Source organism: Carassius carassius, chromosome 32, assembly GCF_963082965.1.
Source record: "Carassius carassius chromosome 32, fCarCar2.1, whole genome shotgun sequence".
Classification (NCBI taxonomy): Eukaryota; Metazoa; Chordata; class Actinopteri; order Cypriniformes; family Cyprinidae; genus Carassius; species Carassius carassius.
The window spans coordinates 21092172-21108387 of NC_081786.1; the positions used below are offsets into that span (position 1 = coordinate 21092172).

At 36.1% G+C, this 16216-nt stretch overlaps 1 protein-coding gene across 1 annotated transcript; it reads right to left on the bottom strand.

The window, feature by feature from the left end:
- Positions 1-592: 592 nt before the first annotated feature.
- Positions 593-4907, bottom strand: LOC132113274 (consortin-like). Its single transcript, XM_059521087.1, has 3 exons — positions 4437-4907; positions 3140-3170; positions 593-865 (listed from the first exon to the last, which is right to left on the bottom strand). The coding sequence occupies exons 1-3, from the start codon at positions 4587-4589 to the stop codon at positions 750-752; spliced, it is 300 nt and encodes a 99-aa protein (XP_059377070.1). The 5' UTR covers positions 4590-4907; the 3' UTR covers positions 593-749.
- Between the last annotated feature and the right edge of the window lie 11309 nt (positions 4908-16216).

Genomic DNA, 16216 nt, shown 5'->3' on the forward strand with positions numbered 1-16216 from the left:
ATTGTAAACAAATTGTTAAAAAAAGTTTATAGTAATAAACAACCTGCAGTTCAATGTTTGCATTTCTTTCCCTTACTGTACCGAAAATGAACCGAACCGTGACTTTAAAACCGAGGTACGTACCGAACCGTGATTTTTGTGTACCGTTACATCCCTACTGGTTAATGTGTTTGGTCTTGGCAGAATAAATCTGCTAAGCTGCTGCTGCAGTAGAGCAAGTACTGAGACTTGCTACTGCCAATACATCCACAACATGCTGCTGTGAGCATGTAAGAAATACTGCTGCTGCACATTTAACATATATAAAATAACCTTATATAGCATACATGAATCACCCTATAACCGATCTATACAGGTGGAGCTGGGGAAGGTGGAGGGTTTCTGAAGGGCACTGCAACTGCTACAGCAAGCACTAGTCAAATATTTGAATGGTGAGCAGCAACCTGCTGATACAAAAAAAAAAAAAATCAGCTGTGTCATGTGGTGATTGAGTTTGACCTATGGGACTGTGCCATCTAGAGTTTCATACCAGAGCACTCAATTTACACACTATTAACTTTCTTGCACCACTGTATAAAAGCAGATGTATAAAACACACTCTCCAAATCATGCTGCTGTTCTGAATGTCTTGTTTGTGTGATGTTGCCAAGTACATTATTGTACACAGCTATGATGAGAATCTCTACATATTATGATATATTCTGATCAAACAGTCACATGTCCACTCAATAGCACCATAAAAGAAGCATTTAAGTAAAACCATAACAAGTGGACTTGCCTGTGCTGGCCTGCAGAGAGGTGAGCTCGATCAATGCCACTTCGTAGAACATCTTCTCCGCCTGAATAAACTGTAGAGCTTTCCCATCTGATTTTATACGGGTAAAGGATTAGACATGCTTGTCACCAGGAATAGTCTACTGTTATGATCGCACACATCACCCAATTACTCAAGCTCAGTGAAATCCTGATTTGTTCAGCTGCTAGTATCACAAAAGACAATAAAAAACACTGTTGTCCACTGAACCTTTAATGTATCGCCTAAACAGTCAAACAAAAAAATCACTATTCTAGCTCAAATACTGTTTGATACTGTGATTGGGTGGTGTCACGTTCTCTTTTTAGCTCCACAGAAAGACACAAAGCTTGTAGCTGTTCTATAAATAGTGACTAAAGAGTTTGTTTAGTGTTTTCAAAGGCATGCAATTACAATCTTAGTGTAAGAAGTTAATATTTGCTCTTAACAATGTCGTTACAAAAATCTGACCAGCAAGGAAAACGTTCTTAAAATAGCCATGTATGACCTCGATAATGGCAGGATTTGTTATTTGTATGGGCAGGAACTTGCTGATGTTTCTATTTTGGTATCACAAAGTACAACTGGACCTCTTGTTAGAATGTGAAATGTGACAAATATGCTTTAGCTACTTTTTATTAAACAAAAAAACAAAAAGTCTGATGACTGAAGTAATGATGCTGAAAAATCAGCTTTGCATCACAGGAATAAATTACTTTTTAAAATATATACAAGTATAATAATATTTCAGAATATTACAGATTTTACGGTATTTTTTGCAGCCTTGGTGAACATAAGAGACTTCTTGCAAAAACAAGAAAAAAAAAAAGTCTTATACCGACCCCAAACTTTTGAACCATAGTGAACTGTACATTGGCTAATGATTTTTTCCTTCTTTTATGTTACAGTATGTAGATTGTCATTTTTTTCTGTTAGTTTGCATTGTTCGATCTAGTGTGCATCTCATTGTAGGCAGTGCTAAGTTACAGTCTGACGTCCCTCTTAAAATGATCTTTTCCACGAATGAGCAGCATATTCCCAGGTGTCCCAGGGAATATTTTTAGATCCCAGCTGGCTGAGGAACATCTGAATTTGCTGACTAACAGCATAATAATAAAAACAGCATAGATAAATCTATTTGTGGTGCATGTGATGCTAACCCCTGAATTAGCTGTGGAGGAGAGACCAGGAACAAATGTATTCTGTATTGATTTTGTAATAATTTTTGCTGTTCATTTAGCATTGCCTTCTGCTCCATCCGCTTAAAAGCCTGTGTCCCAATGCTATATATTTTTAAAATACTGTATAACATACAGTCTATATTCAGTCAGTGCCAGTCACTGAGATACTATTACAGTTGTTATTATTTTGATTTAAGTTAGTTAATAATTAATAAATGTTGCCTTGGCAATAAGACAAGTCAAGTTTTTATATATTTATTCTATTACTTTTTATGTTTATTTAACTTTTTAAGCAACATATCTTTTATGGTATAAGTTCTAGTTTAACTTTAATAACCCTGTGGTAAGTATTTTATATGTAGATTAAATTGAGTTTTATATTTTAAATGCAATATTGTATATCAAATACCGTTTCTGAGATTTTCTTTTTTGTTTTTTTTGCAGTTACAGTACAGTATGTACTATGTATTTAACCTTTGATTTCACATCTTTAATTTATCCGGGGCTCCCCAAATCACCTATTCCAACGTCCCTTGTTGTGCACTGATAAAACAGAGTAATGTTTTGCATGTAATTCAATAGCTTATTCCATTAAAAGATAAAATCTACATCAATTATTTCGGTTTTATGTAATTACACAGAGATCACCACTATTTACTAGCACACTGGTTAAGATCAGCGCAAATATGTTGAAACCAATTCACATGTACAGTATTGTAATTGGATTTTAATTGGAAAAGAGTTCATGAATGATCTTGGTCAATGAATTAAGTGACGTAAATGACCCGTTTGAGCTGAAATTGCTAGCCTTGAGCCTGTTTAAACTCTATGCTTTAGTAATTGAGAGGCCACGGGTTTAAGAGGGAATGTATGTCACGTAACACTAGCCTGGATGTTAACGGCTGTCCGTAGATGAATAATGACAGCGGCGCTGTGATGCTCTTTCAGCTAACATATGATAAGTGCCCACAAATCCTCTTAGGAAAAAGACACACTAAAAATGATTCAGCTGAAAAGGCCCTGCGATAACACAACACAACGTCTTTGCACAAACAATATAAAATATCAAACTGAATGCGAAATGCATATTTGTGCAGATAAAATAAAGACTTGTCCTTACACAATTCAGAGTGAGAAGCTGAGCTGATACTATTGAAAAGGATACAGTTCTTGTCATCAATGTAGAGTTCAGCGATCTGTATGGAGGAAAAAAAAGAGAGAATATTGTTAATTCAAACCTCAAGTGCATCATATTTCCTCAATTTCTTATTCCCATATTGCGTCCTGATGTTTTTCTCATTATTCTCTGATGGTCATTACATTCACGTTACTGTAATAGTTTTAGAAAATCCTGTAATATTTTTGTAGAACACAGTAATGAGGAACATGTGCTTATACTGTATGTCATGGAAAAATTCTTAATGCTCCTAAAACTGTCAATTATAATTTTTTTTGAAGCACAAAATAATTACATTTTTCTTCCTTATCTAGGCTGAAAAATGACCTGGGCTGCGTTTCCCAAAAGCATCGTATGCCTAAGATCCATTGCCACCAATGGAGCTATGATCAACATAGGTTTATGATACTTTTGGGAAACGCAGCCCTAAATGTCATGTTTTTGACGGTGGTTGTTCACTCGGACTCACTCAAAAAGTAACACTAGTTCTTAAAACTTTCTGTATTGCAAAATGCCTCAGATGAAATATTACAGTTAATGTTAGTGATAAATATTAGCAAATTCAAGTATTATATTTTGTAAGGTCAGAAGAAACTCCGTCTGGCTAATGTCATACCACACATTCCAGCACTCTTGTGTAAGAGCCACTGTTTATATTCTGGACACTGCCTGGGACCCTTGTGAATTTCTGAGAGTTTAACAGAGAAACCCAGGATGATTAAACAGGGCTGAGGGGTTTTATCTGATGGACTGTCATCGATTTGAGCCTATGATTCGACAAAAGAAGTGAACACATAAGAAAAAAAACTAAAAAAAAAACAAGCATTAGCAGTGGACATTATAAGATAAACTGCCCTGATGTTTCAAGTAAACACATGATGGAAACCAAATGGTTATAGCTTGCAACACAACGATAAACACAAGATGCTTAAGTCCACCTTCAAGCACATCTCCTGCTGTGCACAGGAAAACAAGTGTGAACACGCTCTTTGCATAGGAGAGTGTGTGTTTGCAGTGTCGGCTCATATGCTGTCATGAATGTTTCAGTATGCATTTGCCAGTGTAAAATATGCATTGACTGATGGCTAGTTTTAGGTTAGTGTGCCATCAAATCATTAAAAAATACATGCAAGAGAATTAGTTTTGCATGCAAACAAATGCATTAGTTGTGCATTCTGTTCAATTCTACAGATTCTATTGATGTGCAAATGTAAAGCCCGTTTAAATGGGTTCTATCCCACAATGCACCATGAGTCATGACAGAGCTCCATCCTGCAGGGCTCACCTGATGCAGGCAGTTGGGAAGCAAGTGGAAGCTCTGCACATGTGTGAGTCCCAGCAGGCAGCTCAAAAAGCAGTGCAGAGCAGCTTGTGAGTCTCCTTCCTGCTGGAGCTGCCTGCCCAGTTCAAACAAACCCTCTCGGCTCCCGTTCAGCATCCCGTGTTCGGGATGGCCCGCCAGAGAGACCTTCCGCGCACGTTAACGTGCCAGACGCCCGCTGCTGTGCTTAAGTCTCCCCCCATCTGAACTGCGGCAAGGGCATTGAGAAACAGTCCGGAGGCATGGAGCGGAAAACACGCAGATATCGGTCGCTGCAGCCTCAAAACAGGAACAGATCACGGCTTCTTCTCTCCCTCCTCCTCCTACGATCCGTAAGAGTCATGGGCAGGGGTGCGTGGGAGGGAGAAGAGAGGGATTGTGGAGACGGTTCTGCGCAGTGCCGCCCACGCTCGCAGAGCAGAGGAGGAAGTCAGGACTTGACGTGACGCTGCTCGCAGCCAATTGTGGTACAGCAGGAGCTAGATGGTGGACTATGGAAGCCTGTTTCCGCCACTGAAAAAAAAGGTAATTGGATATATAAGAGATATAAGACTCACAACTGCGAGTTATAAAGTCAGAATTGCAAGATAAGAACTCAGGGTTCTGATTTTTCTTCAGTAGAACAGTAAATCAGATTTTTAGCTGAAACTTTGGTCCTTGGTAGGCTAATTCATAAAATACAAGTCAACAACAACAACAAAAAGCATTTCTGTCATGACAAGCTCTTGGAGAGTTTAGCATGGTAATATACAGTACATGCCAATTTTAACGTGTTTGGTCTTGGGCTGCAGTGGCAGAGCAAGTACCAAGTACTCATGTGCATGTAAGAACTACACATAGCTATACACATATAACATACGTGAAATTACCCTATAGCAGATCTATACAGGTGGAGCTGGGGAAGGTGGAGGATTTATGCTTATTGGCTGCTTATGTGAAAAGAAACCAATCAGCTGTACCATGTGAAAAAAAAAATTATTAGATTATATTTTTGCCATATTTTCAGCCATCTGGGTTTCGTGACAGAACTTTGTAAATACAGGCAGGACAAAATTAACACAATGGTTGCTGATCATATACTGAAGTCTTATGAAGCAAAACAATCTGTGCAAAAAACTGACATTATTTACAACATTATTACGTGTAATCCATAGCCTCAGGCTAATGGGAAAGTCAGGTTTTTTTCTGTGAACTGGTTTCAGTTGGATTCAATGAACTAGTTCAAATAATAATTTTTTTGTTGTTGAATATACTGGAGTGCTGAATGAGATGGTAAAGTCCCTCATCATACAGTCATAATACGCTGGCACTATATTGGCTCATCTCGAATCGAAAGGTCAAGCCGCAAACTGTTTGAGAGTCGTTTAGTCTGATTTGGTGAACTGATTCATCCAGTTAAACTACAAAGAACCAGTTCAAAATAATCATTTGTTTTCAAACCAGACATCACTCAGGACCGTTTGCCTGAGGCTATGGATCACAGGTAATAATGTTGTAAATAATGTTCAACTGATTTTGGCACAGTAATTTTGTGTTGCATGTACAGTATATGCTTTTTTGACTTTCACGTGTTTCACGTGTACACTGTTTGTGTAAATATCAGCTCAGCTGTGACCAGCTTTAGTGGTCATGCTGATCACTAAACACTGCCCAGAATGTATAGTTTATTATGAAAAACATATTTTACTTCCTGATTTTTCTTTACAGTGTAATAGCCATGAATAGATATTAATTACTAATAAGAATTGCAGCATAGTGTATTATATATGTGATTAAAATGATTTATGAGAGCATACAACTGATTATAAAGTTTCTAAAGAATCTTTATAACGCATTATACATGTAAGCTTCATAGAAAGTGTTTGAAAAGTAAAAAAAAAAACCTGACAAATGTAATAATCATAACATTCTAGCATAAATATAAAAAGGCACATAAATCATGCAACAGAGTATGCGTGTGTGTGTGTGTGTACTGCATGCACTGTGTATCTTACATAGATGACAGAGTCCTTTACTGTCTAAACAAGGGCATGTACTATTTATTTACAGGGTGGGGTGACTTCAAATGTTTACTGTTCTCTCACAGTCTGGTTATAAACGCTGAGCTTCAGCCATTATGTCCTCTAAAATTAATGCAGATGATAGTCTTGTGTCCATAAACCATAATTGCTTCCTATCTAACAGAAACAGGAGCAGTCAATGACATCACCCAGATTACTCAGCTACCAGGATCATCTGCTATTTAAAAAAAAAAATAATCTCTTACTGAGATTTTCTCTTTGTGTATTTTACCATGGTAATCGTGTCCCTGAAATAAAGTTTTAGACCAGTTCTGTTGGATTTTAAATGAGGGCCCTTTTTGTTATATCCAGCTGTCTGAAGAGTTTGTTCTTTAAATCAACAGTCTCTTCCACTTACTCTGTAAAACAGAAGTGATAAGAAGCATTTTCATTTTCCATTGGTTTCTATTTAAAAAAAAAAAAAAAAATATTAGTATTAAAAAATAATACTACTACTACTAATTATTATTATTTGTATGCATAGCAAGCAAGCCAATCAGTTTTAATCAATGAAGGATATATATATATATATATATATATATATATATATATATATATATATATATATATGTATATATATATATATATAATGCTTTGCCAGAATCAATGAAATAAAGGTTGCTCTTTTCCTACACTTTGCCACCCTCTGGTGGAACGTTTAAAGATCACATTTAAATAAATTTGAATTAAAAATAACAAACCTTATAGAATGCATTTGTTTCAACAAATAATATGTGATGCATATCATAAGGATAAACATTTTAATTTAGAATAATTTTAGTTACTACTACTACTTATTAGCCATGCAAAATACTGCAGCAAAAAGTCTCATATGTGAGCCTAATTCTTATTGTAGACAGTATGGTGTTACTGTATTTATTATAGTGCTTAGGATTTTTTTGTTTTTTTTTTGTTTTACATTTATTCCTCAACACACTCCCTTAATTTCATCATGTAAGTACTGTTTCTCTCTCTGTCCACAGAGAGGAACATGTGTCCACTGCAGTCCCATCATCAACCTCCAGGGGTCAAAGGACAGTGCAAAAAATACCCTTTCGTTGATGTTCGTCTTTGTCAGGTAATCCAAACCGCACGAAATCATTAGGCCGATTATGTGAACTGCACGCATGGATGACGGGAAAATGATCCGATTACCACAACGTCGAGCTGCTTCACTGAAAAAGCAGGACTTAACTAAACATATTAAATAACACAAATGTATCTATTCCCATTTTATTAACAGTGTCTTTGCTGCTGACCTTTAATGATCCAGTTCAACCATACTAATAATTAAAAAATGACTTTAGATAAACTAACAATTGTGCTTCATTGTTTTTTTTTATTGCTGAAGAGTGTTGAACCTTCTTCTCCTGTGTTCTACTGTACAGACGTGAATTTACTTTTCCTTCAGCCTGAGGTTTAGTCATTACACTTTTTGGTCTGAAAGGGCTTTTACATTTGCTACAAATAGAACTTCTTATATTAAAAACAATCAAGCTCTGCTCCTATTTAAAAATTAACGTGAAAGTAACGCAAAAGTAATGTAACACATTACTTTCCATAAAAAGTAAATAAGTAATGTATTTAGTTATTTTTTAGGGAGTAACGCAATATTGTAAGGCATTACTTTTAAAAGTAACTTTCCCCAACACTGTTCTTCAGTCAGAGCCTGGAGTTTAAGAAGATCATGGATCATGGACGGTGCTACTAGAGACAGTAATACTGCAAGAGCAGGGATCAACTTATTGTTGCACGATTTACATGGGATTTTGACAAAGTGGCCTTATAGAAATTCATGTGGCACTATAGAAGAGTTGCAGCTTTTATTTAGTTATTCCCCAAAACTGTGAATCAGAGCTAAACAGCAAAATAATGCAAAACTCATTTAGTCAGAGTTGAACTTGAAAAACAAAGAAACAAATGAAAGTAAAGAAATAAAGTAAAATATTTTTTTACAAAACTAACATTTATTTATTTATTTATCTCAGCTAATAAAATTACAAAAACAGACAACAAAATAACTTTTAAAATAAAGTGAACACTGAAATCTAATAGAAAACAAAAAGATTAACAAAACCAATAACAGTGAATCACATGATAAATGCATTAACAGTCCTCTGACTGTAGATCTACAATCTGACCTTATTATAATTATCAGTTGTTCCATTGCTAATGAGTTTTAACAAAGAAACACCTGTGGCCCGGCTCACATTCTGCATCTTTTTTCATCGTTCCCACCTCTCTCTACTTCATTTGCGTCATTTTGCAGGTGGACTGGCCCAGTGTTCCTGCTTCTGTCTTGTAAAACTGACCGGGTGGAAAAATAATGATGTCAGTATAAAAGGCTGGATTTGTATAGTCAGTTGCGGATGAGGAAATCCTCTGTTATGAATTTGCAGAGGGATCCTGCCAGGACATACAGATGTACGTTATGAAGGCACGCAGTAGTTAAAAGAGCAGAGAATGAGGCGACCACGGCCGAGCGGCTCATTTTGTTTTAAATGGTGCACAAGTTTTTCTTTTCACTGGCTGGATCACATCTTCTCATTCATGGGGAACACTGAATGTAGGCCTACTTGTTAAATGTCTTGTTTTGTGATACAAATTAGTGCCTATCATAAAAAGACCTGATGATCTTGATGCTGTCAGCCTAACAGACAAAAACGACGACGGCAACAACAACAAAAACAATGTCAGGTTGTGTTGTATGGTTGCAAGTCCATTGCCAAGCAGTTGCTAAATACTCTTTTCACATACATTTTTTTTCACATATTTATACTATATTAAACCTTTAAATGCAAGAATATATTACAAAATTGATATGAAGGGGCAAGAACATTTATACATTTAAAATATGGATGGATGGACAGAAGGACGGAAGGACAAACAAACAAATAAATACCCTTTTCACAATAAAAAAATATTTAGATAAAATATGTAGTAATAACTAAAATCAGAAATAAACAAAAACATTTTATGTAAATATATTTAAGCATCTTTATGAGCAATACGTTTTAGCTGTGTTTTTGTATATTATGAAGCATACTTAAAATCATAGCTGAATTTATGAATTGTTTTGTTTGTGTGGTGCAGTTTTAATGTGGTTGCTTACAGACTCACAAATAATAATAATAATAATAATAAAAGCTCTCCTTTGATTAACATCTGTAGCATTTACTCACCTGTTTTATTTTTTATTTTTTGTCTTGACAGAATAGCTTTTGGTAAGGTGGATGGGGACTATTTATGAACAACCATTTCTGAGGTCAATCAGTTGGACTGAGGTGTGGGATTGGGTCAGTATAGGGTGTTAACCTCTTTGATTTTAAGCTACACTGTAATGACTTTAGCTGTATGTGGCTGCTCTGCTGGAAGATGGATCGTTGTCCAAGTGCGTGTGCTCATGGGACTGCAGTGCTATTTCCTCCAGGTTTTTTCTGTATCCATCAATTCTTCCTTCTATCTCGATGAATTTTCCAGTCCCTGTTGTAAACAAGCATCCCCAAACACAATGCTGCTTCACCATATTTCAAATGCTGCTCTACTTGAGACGTGATGAGCTTTTTCAACAAGGGTTTATGTTCTTTCCATTCATGCCAGATTTATGAATAGTGCATGCTATTATGTGTATCATATCTCTTCTTCAGTTTCTGGCTTTCCATTTTTAATCTGTCCTAAACAGCTTTGTCTGATGGACTTCCTCGTGTATGAGCTGTATGTGTGAATTATATGGTTAGCTTATATTATTTCCTTGATTTTATTGTTTCATAATGGTTATATAGAATACACATTTGTAGGGAAGATTTGTGATTTGTGTGAGTAACCAAAAACAAGCAGATCTATCTATCTACTGTATCCATCCATCCATCCATCCATCAGTTCTTCTTTTATGTAGTTGATTAATAATTCTTTATTTAGTGTATTATCCCCCCCCCCCATTTTTGTCATCAATTGAATATTTATAGATGTTCTAGATGATTGGATTAGAAACGCATTTTAATGGTATATATATATATATATATATATATATATATATATATATATATATATATATATATGTATGTGTATATGTATATATATAATACACAGTACTGAGTGGAGAAGCTTGCAATTCAAAGGATTGTGCTTTCAACTGGGAGATCTTGTTTAGAGCCTGTTTGAAGTGTTAAATCAAATAAACTAAATTACCCCAGCCTACATTTTCTCAAATTTACAGGTTTCGCTTGATAGATGAATCCTTAATTGAAGGCAAATTAAATATAACTCTAAAACAACTTCATTTCTCTGAAGTGGCTCATGCATTGAAAGTCTTGTGATTGCAGCGGGAATTAACTCTCATCGCAATCGGGTTGTAATAATGGTTTTTTAGCTTGAGGGAAATTTTTTACTCTTACTGGATGACATTCTAGAGCAATCTGACTTTAATCAAAACGACCCAACCTCCTACTCAATTATCATTAATCAGAATCAATACAATTAGATTTCTAAACCTTATCCCGTGCATGCATTCTTCCACAGAAAATAGAAATCCTCTGATCATTGTATGAATACAAAGCAATTTCGTTGCATTTACTTGAATGCACTTGCATTTACTCTGAAATCACCCGCTAATGCCAAAACCTTTGTAACAGCTCAACAAGGCGACCGTAATAGCCAAAGAGCGTAGTATGAGCTGAAATATCACGCTGTAAAATTTCATGAGCTCTCATCTTTTGCTTTCCGCTCTCTTTTTTTATTATGTCAAAGCCTTTTTCTCACGTGAAGATGAATGGATGTTAAATTTAATTAAGCAGAACATTAGGTCAGTGCTTCCTCTTTCAAAAACGGGTCTTCTGGATTTAACCACCTAGAAAAAGTTTCACTCATTACACATGTGAGCGTTTTAGCCCTGCGGCCAGCCCTACAGGACAGCTCTCAGCAGATGAGCGAACAGTGGCAAACAATGTGTTTATTGATCCTGCAGGCTTTGCCATTTAATTTCCTTCTACCTATTTTATGGTTTAGAACACGAGATGAGAACTTTATAGATCCGCTTCACAGAAAAGTCATCAGGCCAATAAATTGTGCTGATAAAGCTATATATGCATTATGTATAAGTTTACTCAAGTAAGAAGATACTGTGTTTGACATTTTGTTGGTATAGATTAGCGTTATAATATGCAATATGTTTGTTTCTTTTTCATTTGTGCCTTTTAATTCAAATTACACATGTTGTTTTCTTCCTGCGTGCTCTTTACTGACCTTTTCCGGGCTGTGTGCAATTATCAATAAAATGAAGGAAAGGCTAGTGTGACCTCACGGTGATACTTTTCATCTTTATGTTCATTCGGCTGTACATGAAAATCTGCCAGATCCCCCAACGTCCTCTGGTTTCCTTGTTGGTTCTTAATCCAAAAGCTAATGGTTAGTTGATGTGGCAGGTCTGTTAATTGTGACTGAATTAGATTTAGGATTTATGACTATGCCCACTGATCAGGTCTGATTTAATTAAACGACAGTGTTTAAAGGGGTCATATGACATTACTAAAACGAACATTATATTGTGTAGTTGGTGTAATGCAATGCGTTTATGCAGTTTAAGATTAAAAAAACACATTATTTTCCACATACTGTACATTATTGTTTCTCCTCTATGCCCCGCCTTTCTGAAACGCGTAGTTTTTTACAAAACTCATCGGTCTGAAAAGCAAGGTGTGCTCTGATTGGCCAGCAATCCAGTGCACTGTGATTGGCCGAATACCTCAAGCATGTGGCAGAAATGTTACGCCCCTTAACACCGTGATGCCGTGTCCCGGCGCAACGAGACAAAAACAATAAAACCCATTACAAACTAGAGATTTGTTGCATCCAGTCCGGACATGATTACTGATTATAATGACTTACACTGACTTTTTACACGTTGCGTATCACGCCGCATAAACATGAAACCATGTCAATTTCTACATTAGTAAATGTATGCTCTCCTTGCTTGTGATGAGTGCAAGCAATTAATCTATGTCTTCCCTTCCAATCCTTCCCATTTATGTATTTGGAAGATGTTTCATTCAAGGCATACATTTTATCAGTTACCTGGGCATCAAACCCATGACCTTGATGTTGTTAAAGCCAAGCTCTACTGTTTGAACTACAGGAACAAACCTACTGCTGCAAACTTTGCACTGACCTTAAACTTCTGCTTGTGTCACGCTGTCAACCTCCCTTCAGTATTTTCTCAGAATTTCAGTAATAAGAATCTCTTTCTCTGTCTGTTATGGCAGACACTGCACAGATCCCCACGGGAAATATAGTGTTCTGAGTGGCAAGGGACAAGGACATAAACACATGGATGGGGAAGGCTAAATTTAGTTCTTCTGAGCTTGTACATCTTTCCTGGTGGATTCTGATCATTGGTCATGTCTGAAATTGATTAGAAAGGAAAAAGAGTAATATGATGTCTAACAGTTGGTGTTTTGCCCATTGGTTATCCATTATATTTTGTGTGAACTGATACCTCAATATGAAGAGTTAAACATGTGTCTTGAAAAATGTTCTGTTACAAGACTGAACAGATACTGTAACAACAAATGTAAACAAAGAAAAAGAAAATCAGGTGTGTATTTTGATAAAATTAAATTTGATTTAAGTTTTTTTTAAAACATATTTTATATTTAGTTTGCATAACAATATATTGTTATAAATTACATTTTACTAATTATACTTTTTTTTACTTTATTATTAATTATATTTATTATACAAACATATTTTAGTTTTAATATAAAATAGTTAATGCCAAACAAACAAACGAATGAATGAACAAATAAATAAATAAATGTTAACTTAAAATTGTGTTAAGCAATTTTGTGTTTAACATATTTAGTTATAATTAACACTAAATTTGGCAGCCCCATTACTTTTACTGTAGATTGTAATACAAGTGTATTATATTGTGTGTATTATAAACACATATAACAGGAAACTAGAAAACTTGTTGCATGGGCTGAAAGATATTATAGACATCATTTGGCTGTAGTAATCTTGCCCAAAACTGACAATTCACAATCTTTTCATTCCAGTTATAAGGCTTGTGTCATTTTGACCCTTGGTTAAATTTTCTAAATGAAATTGAACAATTGTGATAATGGACAATGTGGTAAAATAACCATAATTAGAGATCATGCCACTGTGGAAACAACTGGTGAAAGAATTATGATCATCTACGGCATCTATTGCCCTCGCACATCTGTTGCCATAAATCTGCTATTCAAATTTAATTTGCGATGCATGTGATCTGAAAAATGAATTGGAGCATCTTTTGCTATTTACCAAATGCCATCTGTACAGTTCAAAATTGCCAGCCTTTAGATGTGTCAATTTTCCCTCAGAGACGAGGCAAATCACTTTTCTATCATTCCTCTAGAAAGGAACATTTTTGCTTGGAATTACATCCAAAAGGAAATATCAGCTCATTTCAAAGCCCGTCACTTATGAATCCCTTCTGAATTGGTTTCCTTGTGCGTATCTGCATCTCTGCTCATGCATTCATTTTTATGTGACCTATTCCTCTAACTATAAAACTGGGTGATTGTTTTAATCCTCCTGTTGTAGAGGGCAATTTTACTGTGAGCTAATAAAATACAAATTCCATCTGCAGAAACCCTGACAGATTCCCCTTTAGGACAAATGTGCTCAGCATGCTGTAAAAATCCATGATAATTATCTTGCAATATTAGCTTTAGCACTGGAGGACACTCTGGGAAGCTCGTACTGTGTGCTGTTCTAATTTCAGCCATGCTTCTATGTAGTCTTCAGGGAGCAAATACATATGGCGAATGGAATGAATACGCATGAAGCAGCAAACAAAGTGGAGCAACTTTAGCTGCTGACGAGCTCAGACAAATTTTAACCAAAAACACTTTATTATAACCATTTCCTCCCAGCAAACCTCCTGTGAATTATTGGACCTACCAATATAATCTTCACTTATTATTATTATTTTTTTTACTGCTAAATGAAAGGAAGATGCATGGATTTGCAAAGATTGAAAAAACACAAGGAATTGACAGGAAGCTAAAGTGAACTTAAGAAGCTGAGGGGATATACTGTAAGGAAGCTGTGATGTAAGAAAGATGAGAGAATGAAAGAAGGTTAAAAGCACATAGGGAACTAATGGAGCTTTAAAAAGGTGAGGAAAGATAAGGCAGCTGAAGGGACATTGAGGATCTAAGAGACATAAGGAAGCTGAGGGGACATGAGGAACTTGAGTGGGTATAATGAAGAGGAAAGGACATAAGGAAGCCAAGAGGACTTTTGGGGACTCAGTTAAAAAGGACATAAAGAGGCTGAAGAGACTTTAAGGAAGCTCAGGGAATGTAAGGAAGCAGAGAGGACATAAGAAAGATACTTTAGGAAGCTGAGGGAATGTAACGATTCTAAAGGGACGTTAGGAAGCTAGGGGGACATAATGAAAACTGAAAATAACTAGAAAGCTGAGGAGACTTGAAGAATTCGAGTGGATGTAATGAAGCTGAAAGGACATAATGAAGCTGAGGGGACATGAGGAACTTGAGTGGATGCGATGAAAAGGAAAAGACATTAGGAAGCTAAAAGGACATTAAGAAGCTACAGAAAGGAAGCTGAGTGGATATAAGGAAGCTGTGAGAACATGAGAAAGGAGAGGGGATATATGGAAGCTGAGATGCAAAGACGATGAGCTGAGAAAAAGCTGAGAAAGGATTGGGAAGCTGAAGGTACATCTAAGAGACATTAGGAGGTTTAGGGGAGGTTATGAAGCTGAAACGACATAAGGAAAGCTGGGGGGACATAAGGAAATTGAAAGGACACAAAGAATCTGAGGGAGCAAAAGGAAACTGAGAGAAAATAAGAAAGCTGAATGGTTGTTATCAAGCTTAAAGGACATTATGGGAAATTAAAAAGATGCAAAAGATAAGTTAAAAAGGCAATTAACTACTCAAAACTGAGGAGATGTAAGGGCATTAAACCAATAGAACACCTTAACATTGGAGTAAAATGTTAAATTGTAAACAGTGTTCTGTTAGCCACTCAGAACCTTAGTATCAAAACAGGATTCACATGAATGAACAACCCTCACATTTGCTTCAGGAAATGCATAGTAAAACTCTAGTTTATGAATCTTGTTTGAGGAATAGTGATCTTTATTTGATACGTCTTTCCTGTGTAGAATGTATACAAGTACAGGGGGATTTTACTACTCTAATGTATCAAAGACCTAAGCAGAACAGGCATATGAAAGAACATAGGCTACACTTAACCTCACACAGAGCAGGAGAGACATAGAGAGCCTTCAGGAACAATAGAGCGTTACCTCTCGCCTATAATTGCATTCCTCTTCTAAGGTCACCTGAGGCTATCAGTTGCTGGGTGGAATGTGCATTATAGGAAAAACCTTTTACACTATTTATGTGGGTCTCTAGCAATACAAATAGATAGAAACATTTTTCAGCTGTGAGAAATCATGCACACTAGGAAGCACACTATTTCCCTGAACTCTACTCTAGATGTAGAAGGCAGGTGGTGGAAAATCCAGCTTCTTCAGTTGCATGTGACTATAATGGCACAATGGAAAACATGCAATTTGCCTCAGGTCCCATGTGAACCCTGAACCTCTGCTGCGGGAATAACCAGACTGGTGCTATTCTTGTGAAAAGTGAAGTCAGAGAATGTCAG